The 20,224-nt window shown below is 38.4% G+C and overlaps 1 protein-coding gene across 1 annotated transcript; it reads right to left on the reverse strand.

The window, feature by feature from the left end:
• On the reverse strand, positions 1-19,186 carry slc2a1b (solute carrier family 2 member 1b). The gene is made up of 10 exons (XM_026306850.2): positions 18,848-19,186; positions 8,736-8,831; positions 5,234-5,394; positions 4,771-5,011; positions 4,448-4,610; positions 4,106-4,293; positions 3,780-3,884; positions 3,223-3,324; positions 2,908-3,111; positions 1-2,622 (listed from the first exon to the last, which is right to left on the reverse strand). The coding sequence occupies exons 1-10, from the start codon at positions 18,860-18,862 to the stop codon at positions 2,422-2,424; spliced, it is 1,476 nt and encodes a 491-aa protein (XP_026162635.1). The 5' UTR covers positions 18,863-19,186; the 3' UTR covers positions 1-2,421.
• Between the last annotated feature and the right edge of the window lie 1,038 nt (positions 19,187-20,224).

Genomic DNA, 20,224 nt, shown 5'->3' on the forward strand with positions numbered 1-20,224 from the left:
TCTGTACGTATAACTCCTTTTATTCAGAATTCAGAGCATCATCCATCACATCACATTTCTCTCCTAACAGAGATTCACATTCCAACACCATACACACAGATCTTCACTTATTACAACCAAAATACGCTATGCACTAACATGAAAACACTACTGAATGCATCTCATTATCACAATCTTTACATAGAACATCTGAGTGAAAATTATTATAATTATTAGGTTAATTATCTATTAAATCAAAATAGAATTGAAAGCAAGTATGGAAGCTGAATGCATACCAATGTACAGCACTACAGATTTAATTTACCAAAAGTTTCTAAAAGTTAAATACATTTTAAATTTGGAGTGGGTGAAGCTGTAGTGTGTTTCATATTTACATTACCCCATTTGTATAAGCCATAGAAAATAAGAAAATTTTGCTGGTGAAGACGTGAAAATCTTGAAGGCACAATGGGTCAATGTTACAGTGCTTTACATGGATGGGCAAGGAGACCCAATGGGAAAAGATATACTATTAAAATCTATATACAACAATTAACCAAGTATGGAATGATTAAAATATTTATTGACTAGGATTTGGATCAAAGATCTTACTGGACTATAGACATTTACTATATTACTCACAACTGGCCTGTGTGTTTTTAAACCTATGTGCTCAATACAAGACTAAGAGGTATAAACAAATGATGCAATTCCACACAAACATCAAGTAATCCATCAGCAGTACTACAGTCTCTCTTCATTGACAAGGTTTCCACACAGTGAGTAAAAAAAAAAAAAAAAAAAGACAAACAGCCAAGTGTTTCATTGACAAATATCACTGTGAATAATAAAGTGCTGCTAAAAAGATAAATTTACTCAAACAACATAAGAGAAGAAAGGTTCAACATGTGATACAGCAGTGGAAGAAGGCAACTTGTATAGCAAGGCAAAGTTAACCAGAGCTTTTTTTCCCCCCCCCCACCAGCTACTGTTATACAGTACAGTATACAGCCAAAGGACAGAGAGACAGAGCTACACAATACTGAAGTTTAGTGCAGAAGGCACTAAATGAGCCGTGCACCACACCAAAAAGTGTCTACCTTCTAGTACACATAATGGACATTATGGAGTGCAAGGTACACTGGGAGTTTGTTTTTCAGGGAACAAAGATAATGGAAACCTTACAAAAGGCAGAGCTCCATTTTGGTCCCCATTTTTTCTGATTTTCTCATTTTTTGGAAGTTTTGTAATTGTCACAGAAGAAACACATGCAGCAGCCATGTGTGAAAAAGTCCAGACAGGAGTCAAACCAATTCACCAGACACCAGACTACAGTTGATCTCAGTTCGGAAATTAAAGTGAAGATCATCCTCTGACAGAGACCTCCAGTCTAGATCTGGCCGGTCTGACCTAAAGCTGCTCCAAAAATGATAAGGGTGAAAGAGAAGTTGTGGATGTGCACTGAAACTTACAAATGTACTGGTTTTGTGTACGTATCTTAGGTCATGGTAAAATGGATGGATGATTTAATAATTCAACCAAGTTCAGCTCTCTGGTGCTAATCTGTGCAGATACTGAACCAAACTGACAGCTCATCAGTTGTACTGCTAAAAAGGAATGTTGTCAATACAAATGACTGGTGAATGGACAGTTATGTGCTTGAGACAAAGGATAGGAAATGAAATGCACAAAAATTACATTTTTGGTAAGAAATTTCATTACAATAAAAATAGTAAAATATTGTCCAGCAGGAGTAAATAAATATTTAAAATATGTGGCACATTACATGCAGTAAAACACCACCATATCAGTTTGTGCACTCTAATTTAAAATGAATGCAAATAACTTATTCCTTATCAGAGGAGCATTGGGACCTTTTGCAAGGGCATTGCCCCATCTGGTGGAGAAAGAGACAAAGTCCAGCTGTGCAGCATCTACAGTGTGAGATTCTACAGTGATACAGCATTACAGTATGGTCATCAATAAGTCATTGAGTACAGTGAACTGGTCTCTACATCTACATTCATTAACGAGATAAAAAACAAATTGAATGTCTTGTAATAGGCCACAAAGACAGGGAATAAGAAGGTAGGTAATATAGTAATATAGAAACAAGTAACTTTTAAAAAAAGTGTTGATTATTGATGTAGGCACTCCTTTTCCTTCTTTAAAATTATTAAAATATTAAAGGCCTTCCCCTTCTATCCTCCCCTCTCAACACCTACCAGGCGACATAGTGCCCATCGAGGTTTTGTTTCTTTGTGTGACCTCCAAAAAACAAAGTTGCAATGTTGGAGTTTCACACAGGGCTGTTCTGTGTTTGGTAACGACACCCGAAATGTGGTGAAAGTGTGACAATTATTCTAGCGACACAATCTGTCTACTTATAGTTAGTAGACCCTCCTCATTTTTCCAAGCTTGTTAGAAAGTTAAAACAGTCACTCAGAGCTGAGAATCAGCTCCCAGGCTGTTGAGCTCATCCGGCGAGTGCTTTTCGACCCCCATGGCAGTCGTCTGGCGGAAGCCAGCTGCAATGTCATCAAATGTTCGTCCCTTAGTCTCCGGCACTTTGAAGTAGGTGAATATGAAGAACCCGAGCAGCAGCACAGTAAAGATTATAAACACATATGGGCCACACAACGCCTGTGAAACAAAGCAAGAGGAGAAACAATTAGGTTGGGGTAGACTGATGAATTATATTTACTGGAACTTGAAAAGACCTGTTCTCTGTGCATTAAAAAAATATCAATAAAACAAGTTTTACTAAATCCTAATTAAAAAAAAAAACTTTTTCTAATTTTCCAAATCATTAGTGCCATAAAGTTGTTCTTTACAGAAAATTCCAGAAATTCAGACCCATAAAGAGTGCTACTTCACAAAAACAAATATAAGATCCAAAGGTTTTCCCTGGTCATTTTTTCTACTCACCTCTACATACTGGAAGCACATTCCCACTATGAAGTTGGCAGTCCAGTTGGAGAATCCAGCAACTGCGATGGCTGAAGGCCTGGGTCCCTGTGAGAACAACTCTGCCACAATGAACCAGGGGATGGGACCTGGTCCAATCTCAAAGAACGCAACAAAGGAAAAAATGGCCGCGATGCTCACATATGACATCCAACTGAGCTTTTCCTACAAGAATAGAGGACAAGGGGAAAAAAAAAAAAAAAAAAAAGATTACTTCTCACATTTTTTTGTCTAATCACGGCATATGTTGCCTGTGTTTGTTGAGACAAAACCTACCAGCAGAGCCAAGGCAATAGTCATCAGGACGGCAGATCCAGCCATTCCCAGCAGCCCCAGCAGGTGCAGAGACCTACGTCCTGCACGTTCAACGATAAACAGCTACAGCATAAAACAAACAAGATGAGGGAAAACAGGTCAGATTAGTTCTACAGAAAAAGAAACCACAGTGAATTAACCTGATTCCAATTAAGTTTTACTTTTCACTCTAAAAAAAAAAAAACAAAAAACAAAACTTGTCACTTACTGGGTAAAACAGAAAAAAAGATCTACATTTACAATTTTGACATTACATATAAAAACTGTCCATTTAAAATCTGACACCAGAGATCCTCCAGCTGTCGGACTGAAAAATAATTTTAATAAAATAAAAAAATAATGTTAGAATAATAATTCTGAGATGTGTAACAAGAGAAGAGTACTTATTAATTACTCTCTGTGGTATGTAATAAAGATCATTAAAACTAAAATCTTTTCTGGTGAAAATATATAACTTGATACTTTTGACACCTGTACTATAATGATAATTTAACTTATAAGCTTTATACTGTACTCACCGACACCACAGTGAAAGCTGTGTTAACAACACCAGCTCCGATGGTAGCATAGACAGGCTGCTTAACACCGGCATTCTCAAAGATCCGAGTAGAGTAGTAGAATACCTAAAAAGTGCGACAACCACAAAGACTAAACATGAGATGATTTACTTTTTTACATAGTTCACATGTAGGATCTTGTCTTCCATTTCTGATGTACTGTAGCTTTGGTGTATAATAGCATGTGAAAATGCATCAAGCATGTCAGTGAAAAGCGATTTGGTTTGCTCGGAATGTCAGACAGTTTTCGGTGCACAAAGCTATAATGTCTGGGTCTGGAAACTCACAGCATTGATGCCAGACAGTTGCTGGGACAGCTGCAGGACGACGGCGATGATGAGGGGCTGGCGGTAGAGATGGGAGCGGAAAAGCTCCAGGATGGTCACCTTCTTTTCCCTCATCATCTGTCGGCTCTCGTCCTTCATCTCCTGCATGTCACTACTCACATCTGTAGTGCCCCGGAGCTTCTTCAGTACTGAAACATGCACAGAAAAAGTGTAAATGTTTTTAGATGCCAGTACACAACCGAAACCGCACTACTCCAAAAAACATTTTAAAATGATGCAAGAAGGCAGCATTCCAAGTTATAAACTCTGTGTCCTCTTGTATATGTGTGTGTGTCATCTCACCAGTTTTAGCCTTGTTCTCTTCGTTCTTGTTGATGAGTAGGAAACGGGGGCTTTCGGGGCAGAGAGGCAGCAGTATACACTGTATCACAGCAAAGACGAAGGTGAAGCCCAGTAGGAGCGGCCACAACTTATCATTGCCCATGATGAACTCTATTCCAAATACCTAAAAGCGATCAGTGTCACATATGAGCGATCCGCACAACTTCCAGCATGCATTTGTAACAATATCAATGCATTCAATTCATCATTAGACAATAGTTTAAGTTCTCAGTCAATGCTACAGTATTAAAGTAAATCTAATGGAATGACTTCTGTCCACCCACCTGTGCAATGAGGATGCCAATCACAATGCCCAGCTGGTGCAGGGTGCCCAGGGCTCCTCGTAGAGATGTTGGGGAGACCTCACCTACATACATGGGCACAAAGCCAGTGGAGAGGCCGGAGTAGAGGCCAACCACAAACCGACCAATGATCAGCATTTCCCAGGAGCGTGCCATCTTTGAAAAGCCCATCAGTGCAGCTGCGATGAAGGCCAGGACATTAGCCATGAGCATAGAGTTCCTCCTGTAGACATCAAAGAACAAGTTAAAGTTAATTTGTGAAGAGGACTTGTTAAAGTCAAAACTGGTCATTAAGTTGCTCTTTAAAATTTTCAATACATGTAATGCAATTATGACTGTCACATTGAACATTGTAGCCTAACAACACAGATCTGATTCTAAATTTTTACCTATTTTATGTGCTACTTTAACACCAGCACTAAGGATTTTGCACTTCACACTTTACCTTCCAAAGCGGTTGACAAAGAGTCCCACAGAGAAGGAGCCAAAGATGCCACCAACAGAGAAAATGGAGACAGCGATGGACCAAATAGCAGTTAGGGAGTTTGGGGAGATCTGATCACCGTAGCGATTAAACCACGTCTCATTTATGAACTTCTCTATGATCTGAACAGTGGGGGAAAAAAACAAATTCAACTATTTTTGTACAAATTTATTTTGCAAACAAAATTCCATACTAGACTTTGAATAAATCATGATACATTGTAGCATAAAAAACACAAACTCTACAGTATTTTGTAATCAATAATTGGTATAATAGAAGTGGTAATATGCCACAATTTTAATGTCATTACAGTTACACGAGCTCAGCTTAAGTACTTTGTGCTTTAGTGTTAGCTGAGCCGTTGCTGTGTGGCCAGCTGATGGCAGCAGTGTCTGAAAATGACCATTTCCTGGCAACCAGAAAGTTTACCAGTCATCGTTGCACATCATGTTTCTATTCCCCTCCCCTGCTTAGACAACTATGTTGATAAACACACCAGGAAAAATTGGTGACAGGGGTTAAGAAGAGTGTGTGTCTGTTTATATGTGTGTTACAGCGATACCTTTCATATGATTCAGAAAGGTCACCACCCAGGGTGGGGGCCCCCCCATAACTCTGGGACTTTACTGATATATCTCTGTCCCTCCTCTGCCGCCGCTGTCCTGACCGAATGCTAATTTTGGCTCTGTCATGTGCCTGTGTGATAGTGTAACAACACCCATATTTGTTATGAAACACTTGGAAGCTGATCTAGTATCAGAGCTCTTAATGTACTAGAGCTCTGCAATGCATGTGTAATAAATAGTCAGTGGTGTCCTTATGATTCAGGTATGATAGCAAGGTCATCACTTCTTTTGGGCTTTCCTATGGTGGAGGGAAATACATTGGTGTTCTTAAGACCTTGCTTAGTGATATAACAACTGTATCATATACTGCACAAGTATATGATGAAACACTACTGAAAACAAGCCTGTTTTCTGGAGGGAACTGAATGTGGATTTTGACCCTGACTATGTTTTCATGCAAATTTAAGGAAACTTGCATTAATTTTCCATCACGTATCATTATGCAAAAATTGGGAGCTGGTGCCAGCATTCTATGTTAAGAAGAGGGTGCGACAACATGACCTGTTAAACCTCAAATGAACAAAAATATGACATATACTGAATGTCTGTCTTATATATTGATTTGAGATTCCAATATGCTTATCAATCTGTACACAGATTTGATGTTTACATCTCAGTGGAGACTTAAGTCACTTGCTTCAGGAAAAGTCTGTTTCCATGGCACTCAATCACGTAGAATTTTTAAAAATATACAAGCTTTCCCACCTCAGCCTAACTGGAACTGCAATTACCCATTAACTGATTCTAGTATCAATGGACATGTATCTTAGGTATTCTGGTGGATTCCATGTCCACAGTGCAATGCACATTAAATCCCTTATGAAAAAGTAAAATCTAAAATCCTCTAATGGAGGGTGAGTACTTTTACTAGGCACGAGGCCTACAGACATTTGAATCCTTGCCTAATGGTGAACAGTTACATCATCTTTTTGTGCTCTATCCTCAGCTGAGACTGTGCTGTCCAAACCACCAGCTGACTCCAACCACACAATAAAACAAGATGCCTATTCATTGTGTCAAGCGTATGTTGCTAGAGCTGGCTGGTTACCAGGTTATCAAGGTGAGCATTGCATTCAGCACGCAGAGGGTGAAAATAAATTGATTCAAACTAATAAAACACAGATGACCCCATTGAGTACATGACTTTCCAAATAAGGATATCATGGCAGGCAGACATGTAAGAAAAGAACAGCTTAGTGAATAGGAGCAAGGCCCTTGAAAGGGCATATCTAATCAGAGATGCTGTAACACAGTGCAAGGCCTGCGTCAAAGGCAGAAGCAGCATCACTGCAACCTTTATCACGCACTGGGGCACAGAGGGAGGAGGTGCTGAAGATAATCTGAAGTGTTGGTGCTGTATAAAAGCTGTATTTGTAAAACTGCAGCCAATAACTAAGTTTCTGCACATTCATTCATGAATTTTGCATGTGAAACTGTTTAAACCTGAGACTGTGTGTGCAACCTAAACTGGTTACTGGGAGGGGATAAAGAGCCAAGACTCCAGGTTCACACTAGCCCAGTGTGTAACAGACCACATATTCACTACATTGCTTTCAATCTGTGGCCCCTCATTCAAGCATTCACAAGGCACTCGTGGTTCATGAGCTGACCACATGTGATTTTCACAGGCCAGAAAAATCTTTACTCCATTAACAACTCTAGTGTTCTCAGGGCAAAGTACAGGATTATTTCTAAGCAAGCTGTATAAAACACTGATTTCAGCTTCTTAAAGTTGAGGATTGCCACCTTGCACTCTGGAAACTGATAAGCCTTTTCCATTAGTTTTCTGAGATTTTATGGACTAAATTAATGATAATTTGTATAGAGAATAATTCATGGATCAAATAAAAAATAAAATAATTGTGCCCTGGATAGACAATACAATTTTATATCCATAAAACACCTCACAAAAAGCTCTCTTAAGCTTCATTATTACTTTTTTATGATATGTGACAGTTGGAAAATTTCAATTCCAGTTCATCCCCTCTGTATGATTCAAAAATGGTAAATGAGATATCTTTACTCAAACTTTTCTGACTCTTACTAAATACAGGATAGGTGAGTGCATTTTGTCTTTCCCCACTTTTCAGAGACAACTAATGAAAGGGTCTTTCTCATCAAAGTCCAGATATGACAGTGTGAGGACTGTGGGCAAGCAGCTCAGATGAAAACCAGAATGTCGTCTCAGAGAGAACCCCACAAAGACTGTAGATCACTGTGACAGAACAGTGAGGACTCTGTCAAAGGTGAATTAAAAAGAGCAGATGGAGTACTGGCCTGTTTGCTGGCACAACTGTAACCTGTTGAGACACAGCTGTGTAGCCACAGGGTGTGTTCAGACCAAAGCAAACTGCAGACAGTAGTTATTACATGTAATGCAATAAAAAAAAAAAACCACAGGAAATTAATTTCTTCAGTGTACCTGTCTGATAATAAAACCTACTTGTAGATTTAGTTCTCAGGGGGTTATAAAAATATATTTTCTGTTATAGTGTTTTGTTTTGCGGGTAGGTGACAACCTCGTACATTTCATCTCTTATGATTTTCTATGTGTAGCTTTTCCCAGGCTTGGACAGCAGATGTCCATTTTTGGGCATAGATCCTTTTACACAGTAATTGCTCAGAGGCTGTTAATAGAGATGTCCTTGACTTGAATGCTCCTATTATTATTTCACTCCCCAAACCTCTCCATCAGCTCTTCTTCTCCAGGACAGAAACGAGTGAGTAAAGAACAGCACTGGGACTGGACTGGTATTGTATCTTGGTTGAGTAAAACAGACCTTAAAACTCTCTTTAATATACTATTAGAATAACATATTTACAGACACATAACTCACCTTTTGCGGGGCATTGATGACCCCTGTGTTGTAGCCAAACTGCAAGGAGCCAATGACAGCTGTCCCAACACACATCATCAACGAAACAGTTATTTGCTGAAAGAGAGCAAAGAATGTGTTGTCAGTGATGAGACCAGTCTGACTAGTTATTCAACATTTTTACTTAGTGGAAAACAGATTTACTCAGCTGGGATGAGTGTAAACAGCATAAGGACTAATTGCCCTTCAAGTTAGACAATAAATTTTAATTGACTAGAAACTTACAATTTACTAAAGGAATATTAAATTAATGAAATCGCACTGAAATCTGTAAAAATAGTACTTGATATAATGGTGAGGTTAGTCTAATTTTATCGTCATGACAGACATGGGAACTGCACTGTTAAAAATATCCTGAAAGAGCTTGGAAATGCTTGGTACCAGGCCACATCCTGCACGACAGAACTGGGCTGTCTGTTACCAATGCCTGGACAAGAAAGTTATGTGAAAACCTTTTTTAAAAAAAAAAAAAAAAAAAAAAAAAAAAACCAATTCAAGTTTCAGCTTTAAGGAAGTTACAGGTTTTATTCAGGAGAGGTATCTACCTTTGGCTTAGAACAGGTGTAGGTTAGACCCAGGTCTACTCATTGCCTTATCTGTGTTCCTGTTATTACAGCGTTCATTTTAAGCTTGATCTCAGTGGAGCCCAGTAGATGATTAGAGATTTTTCCTCATACCAAAAGCTAATAAAGTGTGGTATGTCCCTGCCCACACAGACAAGAAATCTTACATTCTATACTTTCTACTTGTATTTATACTTCGTGCAACCTCGAAGTGTTTCAGTGCAAATGGACAATTTTTTTGACAAGAAAACACTAGAAAGAATGTAACTTTCCACACGTACATCAGTTTTTCAGATTTATCCTCCTAAGAGCGCACGTACTTCGGATTACATTTGAAGGAAATCAAACAGCAGAGCCGCTTACTATTTCCATCTTTCATATCTCCCTATCATCATGTCTGGACAATTCATGTTTTGCCTTAAGTCCTGTGATTCACACCAATCCTTCGCCACAGTGAGTCACACCAGATGAGTCACACCAGATAGGTTCTTTATGTTATGGCAACAAAAGACCTGACCTTCAGCAGGGTCAAAATCTCTCTCCTTTATCATATGCAGACAAAACAAGAAAAAGTGTAAATTTTTAGGACAATTTAATGAATTTAATCTTATTTAGCCTGTAAACAGCAGTAAGTATGGACACAAATAAAGAAGTGAAGATTTCTGGCCTGCCACCTCAATCAATGCATAATCAAAAGACATGCGAGAGCTCACAGTCATCATGGTGAATGTCCTTGAGCAAGACACTGCAAAGTCTGTGCTTGGCAGCAATTTGCAGTGGGCCTCCAAATGTGAAACTGCATATGTAGAAATGCGGCATCACTAAATATAAATTTAGTGTGATAAGTTGTAGATTGTAAAACAGAAACAAAGTTGAAAGATGCTAAAAAGCTGAGAGTTGAGGGGTTTATGGTTATTTTAATCATTATTAAGCTACCTGTTTCACATATAAGTAATGACTGGATATAAAAATACTGATAGCCACTTTATTATTTTTATTCTTAATTTTGTTTTTTTTTTTTATCTCTGTGTGTATATTAATAAGGAATAGTGTACAAATACTGCAGTGCTCAAACATCTCAAGCTGCACAGCCCCCAGCATGAGCAATCAACAAACAGGACACCCAGAGAGCTTTTTCATCATGGCTGGAGACTTGGATCATGCAAATTTATAAGTTTTGGCAAAACTCCACCAGCATGTGAAGTTGCTTTCTTTTATGAATCAGAGGCTGATTCTCTGGAATTTTGATTTAAGCTTTCAAACAAGGAAATAGAACCAACCCCACTAGGTTTTTATTAAAAGACAAGCCCTAGAAACCATTTGTAAGGATTACTTGGCATGCTTGTCTGTAATATCAACAAAGTGCTCCAGGATACTATTACATAGCAGTATTCCTTTTGACAAAAGTAACCCAGGAAAGAAGGAACCAGAAGGAGGGGGGAAAAAACTCCTGTGTGTGTTTTTACAGGCAGTCACACCAGCCTGTTCACTTTAAAAAAATGGGCATGGTTAAAAAGACTTAAAGACCCACCCATACTTCTAAGCCAATAGGATCTCTTGTTATTAGGGTCATTAGGTCCATGACAGACATGTTCTGTCACAGTATGTAAATACACACACACTGGTCTGTGCTGTGGGCTGGGCTCTTAAAGGCGCCACGTTACCAATGAGGAGAGCAAACAGAACTGATACAATCCCACAGAGCTCAGCTGCTGATTAGAAATAAGGCTTCACTGTACTACCAGATGCTTTTTAAGATAAACAAAGAAATCCTGTCTGTCCCCTGTGGGAAAAGTCATAGCTGGAGTCTGTATAAGTCTCGGTTCCTCTGGGGGGGGGGATCACTAGAATTATTTGCAAAACATCCTTAAATGTGGATATTTGAATCCAGCCGCAAACATCTGTCAAAAGTCAGGACAGAAATTTGTGAAAACATCTCTACCTTTAACCTACATACCAGGAGAGCTTCACTCTATGATTTAAAAGGACATGGTTCATATAAACATGGTGGATACTGTAGGCTGTGAGCTCCTAAACTACATCTTCAGGAGGGACAAGAGTCAGTGTCTTTCAGAACTCAAGACAAAAATAAGACAGAACGTCGCAAAATATTTTTTTTAATTACAATGTTTTTTGTTTTTTTTATTATTCTGTGGTGCCAAAGTGGAAAGCGTAATCAAAATTCAGTTAACAGCACAGCCCTAACTAATGTGTTCAACTATTAAATAAGAAAAACAAAAAAGAAAAAAGCTATTGTCTTATTGCTGCCTACATTTACAATGAATTAAATCAAATTTTATTTATACAGTATAGCACCTTACACAATTAAACTATTTACGATTCTGAATGAATAAAGTATCTAAGCTACTAATTGTTGAACTGACTGATACCAATGCCTGCCACACCTCCCTTGCTCTGCCAGAAAAAAAACAAAAACAAAAAAGATGTAGGTGGCATTAATACAATTCCTTGTAAACAGAAAACAGACGCAGCAGCATAGCATGTGATTTCCTCATAGGAAAGTAATAGTCACACCCAAAAAAAATATTTTATGATCATACCCTTGAAGCCACCACTGATAACAGGTCCTCATTTTTAGTGACTGTTGATCACTGAGGCACGTTCCACTCAGCTGCAACTTCCAGGTGTGTTTACATTTCTAAATTGATTTTTTTATACATTTACTTGCACATAAGGATGTAGAGTTTACTCTGTTAGTATAGTGTTTTTGACAGCCATAAAAAGAGCTTTATTTCCAAATAAAATGTCCTGTGACAAGAAAATACATTGGAGTGCATAATTCAATCATTCCAAATTAATCCAACAGATCCACTGAGGGGAGTGGTCCACATTCAGGGCTTTGGGGCTAATCACAGAAACTCAAGTGATCAAATAAGATAAGATAATTCTTTATTGATCCCACAGCGGGGAAATTAAATTGTTACCACAGCTACAGGACAACAATAAGGTGCAAAGAATGAAAAATATAAAAGAGTGTGCAAAATGTGTGCAGAGATTAAACATTTTACATATTTACAAATAAGAATGCTATACATAATATGTCTAAAATAAAATAAACTACACAAGATAGGTTAACATGAAAACCTCTGTGCACAATTGAGTTTGTTAGATTGATGGGTTGTATAATCTAACAGCGGTGGGAATGAAAGACCTACGGTACCGCTCCTTCCTACACGGAGGGTCTTCCACTGAAGGAGCTGCTCAGAGCCTCTACTGTCTGATGCAGTGGATGAGAGGTATTGTCCATGATGGATGTCAGCTTGGCCAACATCCTCCTCTCAATTATCAGTATTACACAGACCTTAGGCCTGTTTGTGAGAGAGAGCTGGGCTCTTTTTCTAACATCACTTGTGTTTGCAACACTGCATTCCCACTTCAGAACAACTGCATCCTGTTAACACAGAGCAGATGTCAGTCCACTTAAAACAAATGCAACTCTTTGTGTTGAAACTGACAGACTGTAAACACTGCAGGAACCACTTCCACTGGACAGAGTTCAGCAGAAAGACAGTGGCTAACTAGTCCTAGTGGCTAACTGGAAAACAAATTTGTTGCAAAAGACTTCATTTATTCAAATGTGTTTATTCATGATGAGGGTTTACCAGCACAATAGGCTTAGTCTTGTTGCTCAATAAGAAAGAAAGTTTTAAAACGGCACCAAACTGACATCATTGGTATTTGTGATACTGTCACACTAAGGTTGTGCTGTTACATTAAATTAGAGTGTTGAGACAAGCTATCATCATGCCGATGCCAATAGGGCTTAGCTCATTAGCCTATATTCACAAATTATTGTGGCATGGAGCATTGTAAAAGCAGCTGCAATCCAAAAATATCACTGTGTGCCTGAAGTTTGCAAAACAGGTCCTTCACACGCCACAACTCTACCTGGAAAATGTCTGGGGGTTTGAAGAAATTAAGGTAGAACTGTCAGCGTTAGGTGCAAAAAGCGTCCTGTGTACCAATATATTCATTATTTAAAAAAAAACAAAAAACAAAACACACCCCAACAGTGAAGTACATACTTTGGTATTATCAAGGAGAAAAATGAATTCCCACATTTGATTGTATCTTCCAGGATAACGTCAAGGAACCTCAGTACAAGTTGCTTCATGCAGCTGGACGACGACACAAACAGAGTAGGTTACAACAGAATTACTTCCAACAAAGCAAATCTGCCTTCTGGAGTGGCCCAGTCAGAGTCCAGATGTAACAAAAGAGATGCTTTGGAATGATCTCAAGACAGTCATTTACACAAGATGTCCTACTAAAATGGCTGAGCTAAAGCCATTCCATTCCTTCTGAACACTGTTTTGGTCTGATCCACCGCTACAGGAATGGCTAGTTTGAGATTACAGCTGCTATTAATCCAATGGTTCCCTTACTTTTTTGTTTTTAAATTAATTTGTTTTTATTAGCTTAGGAGCACTGTGTGACATATAACTTAGATGTCACTTAGAGTGAGTCATAGTTTATAACCAATTAATGCAAAAAAGTTTCACAATCTTTCTCTTGGGACTTTGTATGTGAGTTAAACAAAAAACAAGGGTGGGGAGTCTCAAGACTGTACACGTCTCTGTGACTTTTACCAACTGGCAATGAAAAAATAAATAAATTTCTGGCTGGAACTAGTCAATGGCTCTTTCAGTAGACACTCATCTGCCAAAATCATCCAGCATTTGGTCAGACTTTGGTGCAATTTTTCCATCTTGCTCCAAAAAAAGAAAAAAAAAATGAACCAGTAGTTCTCAGTGATGCTTCTGGTGCAGTTTCGCCAACTACATGCATCTGGAAAATGCTGGAAAAGTCTTATTTAAAAACGGTGTCTTTAAATAAAAGTGTCACATGGTTACATCACCACCTAGTCTTCTGAGATCAAGGGACTCAGGAGCAGGATCTCCTTTTTCTCCTCCAATGATTTAATCTCATGTAAATTAACTCCTAGAGCTGATCAAAATCCATGCAAATGTGCCCATCTTGCATTAAGAGTAGTGCATGTTGGCAGAAAGGAAATGTTTGTCTAGCCATGCTTGTGGTGGAGATTTAACACTGTTGATAGTAGCTTTGGTTGCTTAGCATCATATCCTCCCTGCTCTTATTGAGTAAACAAAAATATTGGCACCTGCTCAACTGTACGATGCTACAGTGTCCTTTTCTCTGTCATAGACTTTAAATGGGTTAATGGCATTAAAGTTTAATGAGCACCAAAAGCTTAGTAACAGTTTTCTCCAAATTAGGATATGTACAAAAACAACAGCTGATATAAACTTATTTCACTGTTTAATGTGTCTGAGTCAGGCCTCATCCAAAACCTCTAAACAAAAACTTGATCTGTGGCATTTAACCAACATAAACCATGACCATAAAAGCACACAGTTATTTAATATGAGTTGTCTTTCAGTAAAATACATCTACTAATGTTTGAAATGTACAGAGAGCCACATCAACTAGTTGTCATTTATACTCTAGCAAGCAAAATCAGCTGACTGAGGAGTGACATACATAAAGATGTCACGGAATTTTTTTTTTTTTTTTTTTTTTCAGTAAATGAGGCAAAGGTTGGCCACAACACAGACTGAAAAGGAAATTTGAAGAATTACACTTTGAAGTAAAACTGCAGCAGGAGGACTAGATCAAATGATAAGAGCTTTTAAATACAGTCAATGTTTACAGCCACTATAGAAGCTGTTATACGATTGGTCGACGGCTAAAATGTGGACGGTTTCTCACCACTGCTTGGCCTGAGGTTTGCGTCAGAGTGTCTGTAATACAGAATTTCTCTTGTATTAGGTGCAAACACTCCAACAGTGCCTCTCAATCATCAAACAAGGGGTTAAGTGACATTTAGCTCTAGTAGTAAACTCAAAAGCAGACAAAAGGAAAATATAGAGCCAAACCTTAAGCCAACAGGAGACTGGGATGAACGTATTATATCAAATAAAATAAAACAAATAAATACAATTTTGCATAACCATTAACAGACTGTTCTAGTTTAGCAAAAAATTGCTTTATATTACATGGTTTTATGACTCTTTTCATATTAGCTACAAAGCCGGTAGTGTCTTTATTGTACTCAGATTGTGACTCATCATAGAGACTTACTCAGACTGAGGCCAGACAGTGTCTAATTGTTAAGGGGAGAAAAAAAAAAAAAAAACAAATTCACTTCCTGGCTCATTTCAGTTCCTCGTTGCCAGAGTTGCCAGATTCGTGGCAATGGCCTACGCTGCTACCATCACGTCCCTTCACACGTCACCAGTGTCAGCTTACACAGCTGTAGGGAATCCAATATGTGCCCTATTCTCATCTCCACACACCTCAGCTCTACTGGGCTCTAAAGGCTCCTTATCCTGAGCTGTGCTGAAGAGACAGTTTCCGAATACTTTAATGGACATTTTAGCATTTTTTGATGTACTAGAGTTAAGTGTAATTCACAAGTATCACACATTGGTGCATGCCACTGACATGAAAGCCTGAATACTACTAGCTTAAAGTAGGCTCTTGTGCAGCACAGTGTTTTTAACTGCTGGAATTTTTCATTTAAAAGTTGTTTTTTTTGTTCCTGTGGTTGCTCAGGGCTAAGTAAATTAAATGTTAACAATGTGCAAAGCTAAAGAAAGATACTATGTTACTGTAATTAAATATCTTCACCTGGTTTATATTTCTGTTAAATCTCATCTATTTGCATGTGCAGCTCGGCCTTTAAAGATGAAGTACGACTGAAAACCCAACCCTGACAAAACCCTCGTGATTAATAATGTAAAATTTACAACCATCGGATAAAACAACTTTCATATGAACTATTCAACTGTAAAACTTGCCTGGTACACCTGGTTATTATATTAAGTTAAACACTTATAAATATCTAATTTTGCAGTTTGAGGCAGCTCAGAGCTAGTTAGGCCCTGCATGAACCATTTCATTTTATCCAACAATCTGCCACATTTAAACAGTGAACAGCAGTGGAAATCAGCACAGTGTGAACAACGCCATCCACTTTCTCAAGAAAGTGAATTAAACACTCTCGCTTTCTTGTTCATCTCAGTTAAGCCCCTTCTAGATCTCTTAATCCCAATATTTACAGCAAAATCTCATTATGCCTCATTAGAACATGGCTGACATTTACACTGTAAGACGTGGTTAAGACAGGTAGTCATGCAGGACTGTCTTAAGGAAGGCATGACTTGGCAGATGGCTAAAAGGCAGAAGATGTAGAGGAGTTAAGACTGGAGAGCAATTAATTCTGCTGGGATTGGCTGTTGGATGTTGGCCTGAAATCAAGTCTGTCAAGAATCAAATGTGGTTGATTGTTATTATTGACACATTTAGATGGAAAAGTTCTGTAATTAACATAAATAACTATAGGCTGCATTATATTACAAATTTGCTGTAGTGAAGTGAAAATTGTAGAACATTAATAAGAAAATTTAAACTTGTGTGAATCTGTACTGCAAGCAAATGTAAAAATCTGTAAACCAAGACTGACGTGAGAGATTAACAGGGCCACACCTCATGGTACAATAGTTGCCAGAGCAGGTTTTAATACAAGCACTGCAAACTAAACAAAAGCCTTAACATTTTCCGGATGTGTGTTTTACTGGGACTCAAACTTTACTCTACCACTGCATAATTGCCATAATTGCTTTTTCTATGAAGCCCTGTCAGTCAGTTTCCACATAACTACTTGACTTCATCTGGACCAATGTGTGCATAAGCCTAAGTAGTTAGGTATCAAAATCCTGATCACGAGATGTTAATTAGCCTGTGGTTAACTACTGTTTAACAACAGATATGTAAAACAGCTCAACAATGCTGTAATTAACAAAACACAAAAAAGGGAGAGAAGCAAACAGCCTGGTCCAGACTTTAACACCCAGGGGTTGGCAGCTGTGTAATCCCTCAGTGGGATCTCACTCTCTGTGGAAATCTGCAGTGTCAGTGTCACATTGGAACTGGGGACAGGGACAGTCATTCCCATCACGTCCACCAACAAACCAATCCAACCGAGGGGCCTGATAGCACAGTATGCTTGATGGAAAATATGGAGACATAAAACAAAAACAGCTAGGCAAACATTTGCTGACCACCATGTCAGACTGGGCTGCCCTATGCTGCCCCCTGGGTTTAATCGCTCTTTCATCAATCAGAAAGCAGGATGGGAAAGAAGAATATAGTTTTCGGAGTACGTGCCTCGTTGTGCTTCGTCCTTGTAAAATGGGATAGATTCAGCTCATGCCTTTTTAGATCCATTTCCAAATTGGTAAAATACCCTGAGTTGTTATGTTTCTAAAACCAAACAAATTCCATACTTCTCTTTGGCCTCTTTCTGACACTACAGACATCAGCAAAGAAAAGCAGATCACTTATAGAAAAGCATGATACTTTGCTGAAAGCAAACATGGCACATTGCCATAAATTTTCCAAAGTTAAAACAACTAAATGTAATATTTATGGCAGGGCCCTCACAACAAAGGGGAGACAGAAAGACCTTTGTTTAAATATTTATCAGTGCAATAAGCTCCCAAACGTCCTATTTTTCACTATTAGCAGACCAAAATAACTGCAGCCCTATCACATATAATACTGTAAAAATGATATATGCATAATAAGAGTATTTTTTAATACTTTTACAATGCTGAAAATGTACATTTTGCCATCACGTCTGTTCTTCTTCCTAATGAAAACTCGGAAGGCAGAAACTTTCCTTTAAATCTTTTATTTTAACACTGTTCGACTAACCACTAGCACTACTGCTCGATGGAGGAGCTTAACGTGTAATTAGAGGTGGACTACGGTATTTAAAGAAAAGAAACTGGTCAAACCTGTTTTAGGGTTGTACCCAATGACTGTACACAATCAATGGTTGCACCTGAATTCTCATTAGCTAACATTAGCTTTAAAATATGCTAAAATAAGTCTGTTTCCATTGATGGTGAAACAAAAGCTCTGTTTTCTTATTACTGCCATGTTCTTCTAATCAGCACAGCAGCTCCGTCAAACTGCTGCTGGTCAACACACACGTCACTGATCATATTAATCCATAAAGGGTCACATTCACACAGGAGCGTGATTAGATTCAAGCGTTTTAATGACGCGAACTATATAAGGTAAAACTTCTGCTTTCGTTTTGAGGAGCTAATACTTTGTGGTCAATACGTTCATAGTTGCTCTTCATCAAATACAACAAGCCTTTTATACACTATGAAAATAAAGAAAACCAGAGTAAAGCTCCAATTTATCCGAATTGTATCTGATTCCTCTCTTAATATCGCGACACCAAGTGCTTACTGGAATAATTAAGTGACAATGAGAGTTAAAAACGTCCACATTGAGCTCTCGCTGTGATAACACAGACAGCCCGGCACATGTCGAAGTGCATCATGGGTTAAAAAAAAACTACTGCGAACTCGTTGAACCCCATGGTCTGTCACTAAAAGCTGGAGTCTCCGGATATAAAGTGAGTTTTAGTGACACGAGGTACCCACTTACCTTTCCTGAGTCCATGGTGGCAGCGCCGGGAGGCAAGATATCCGTCCTGCGTTTCTCTTTGTCTTCTTGTTTACTAAAGTTGACGGCGATAATGATGAATTTCCTCTGAAGTCTCCCGTTCGGTTACCGCTAAAAAGGCAGTTATAATGACGGGGTTTCTTCCACTGAAACGACTAAAAAAAAAAAAAACAACTTCAGTACAACTTCACCGAGCTTCAGTCTGAAACCAGCTCTTGTTTTCTCCTCCCTGGATGTTTGTCACAGCTCTTGCAGTCTTATGGATGAGGGAAAGGCTTCCTGGCTGTGGATGTATAGTTGCGGTGGTGCTGCCTGCTCAGCTACAGTTATACTGGCGCATTTTGTTTTAAGGGGTGTGTCCGAAGGCCCGTCCCCATGTCAGCCAATGACAGCGCACATGAGGATTACTACGCACAGGAGGTGCAGTCTGCTAATTCTGCAGGGAAGCTGCTTTGGAAGACACATTCAGAAGAAATAGCAAAAAAAAAAAAAAACAGTATTGGAGAGTGACCAATTACCTTTGCTCATTTGTTTAACAATATTGATGTTCTGTGGCAGAAACAGATCAGATCCTCCTACATAATGTTAAAACATTTCATGGACCCCTGTTAGTCCTGGGCCCTTTGCTTTCCCCATTTTAAAATATTCATGCATAAATGTCCATTTTTGGCCTATCATTTGAATAAAACACCAGCTCGTTGATTTACAGTGATTCACACTATGACCTTTCACACCATGAGAAATTATTGTAAAGGGATTGTTTGTATATTCATCTTTGTACATATCTTATACTGTATATACAGTTGAGATAGTAAGTATGTGAACAAATCTCAGACATGCGGCTCAGAGAATTGCCATTCACAGTAGATAGATGTGGTTACAATGAATGGTAGTTGGTTTGCCAAAATCAAGAGATGGATACATTCTAAATAAAAGAAGATTTGCACAGGAAAACACAAACTTTGCAAAACTGAGTTGCAGAGATCTTGTGGATGACTAGAAAGTCATTTGTGGATGATTAGAAAGTCATTTGTATGTTGAAGAAAAATGTCTGCATCACTGCATTCATACCATAGCATCCAACCCTTCCCTTAGGTTAATAAAGGCTATATCTACCTATATGCCAATTTATGTTTTGTTTATTTACACCAAGCTCCAGATGTAGCCTAAGGAGGCAGCATGAATTAGTGCAATGCTGTTTTCACAAACACTTTTAAATTTACAAAGTGCTGTATTTAGAATTTATATTTTGGGCTCAGTGTATTTTATACTGACTGCTGTATTACTTTGTTTGGGTCTGAGGTTATATGAAAATTTTTTAAAATAATTATGAGCACTGCAAATGAATGCACGTGTTTG

This window comes from Mastacembelus armatus, chromosome 5, assembly GCF_900324485.2.
Source record: "Mastacembelus armatus chromosome 5, fMasArm1.2, whole genome shotgun sequence".
Taxonomy (NCBI): domain Eukaryota; kingdom Metazoa; phylum Chordata; class Actinopteri; order Synbranchiformes; family Mastacembelidae; genus Mastacembelus; species Mastacembelus armatus.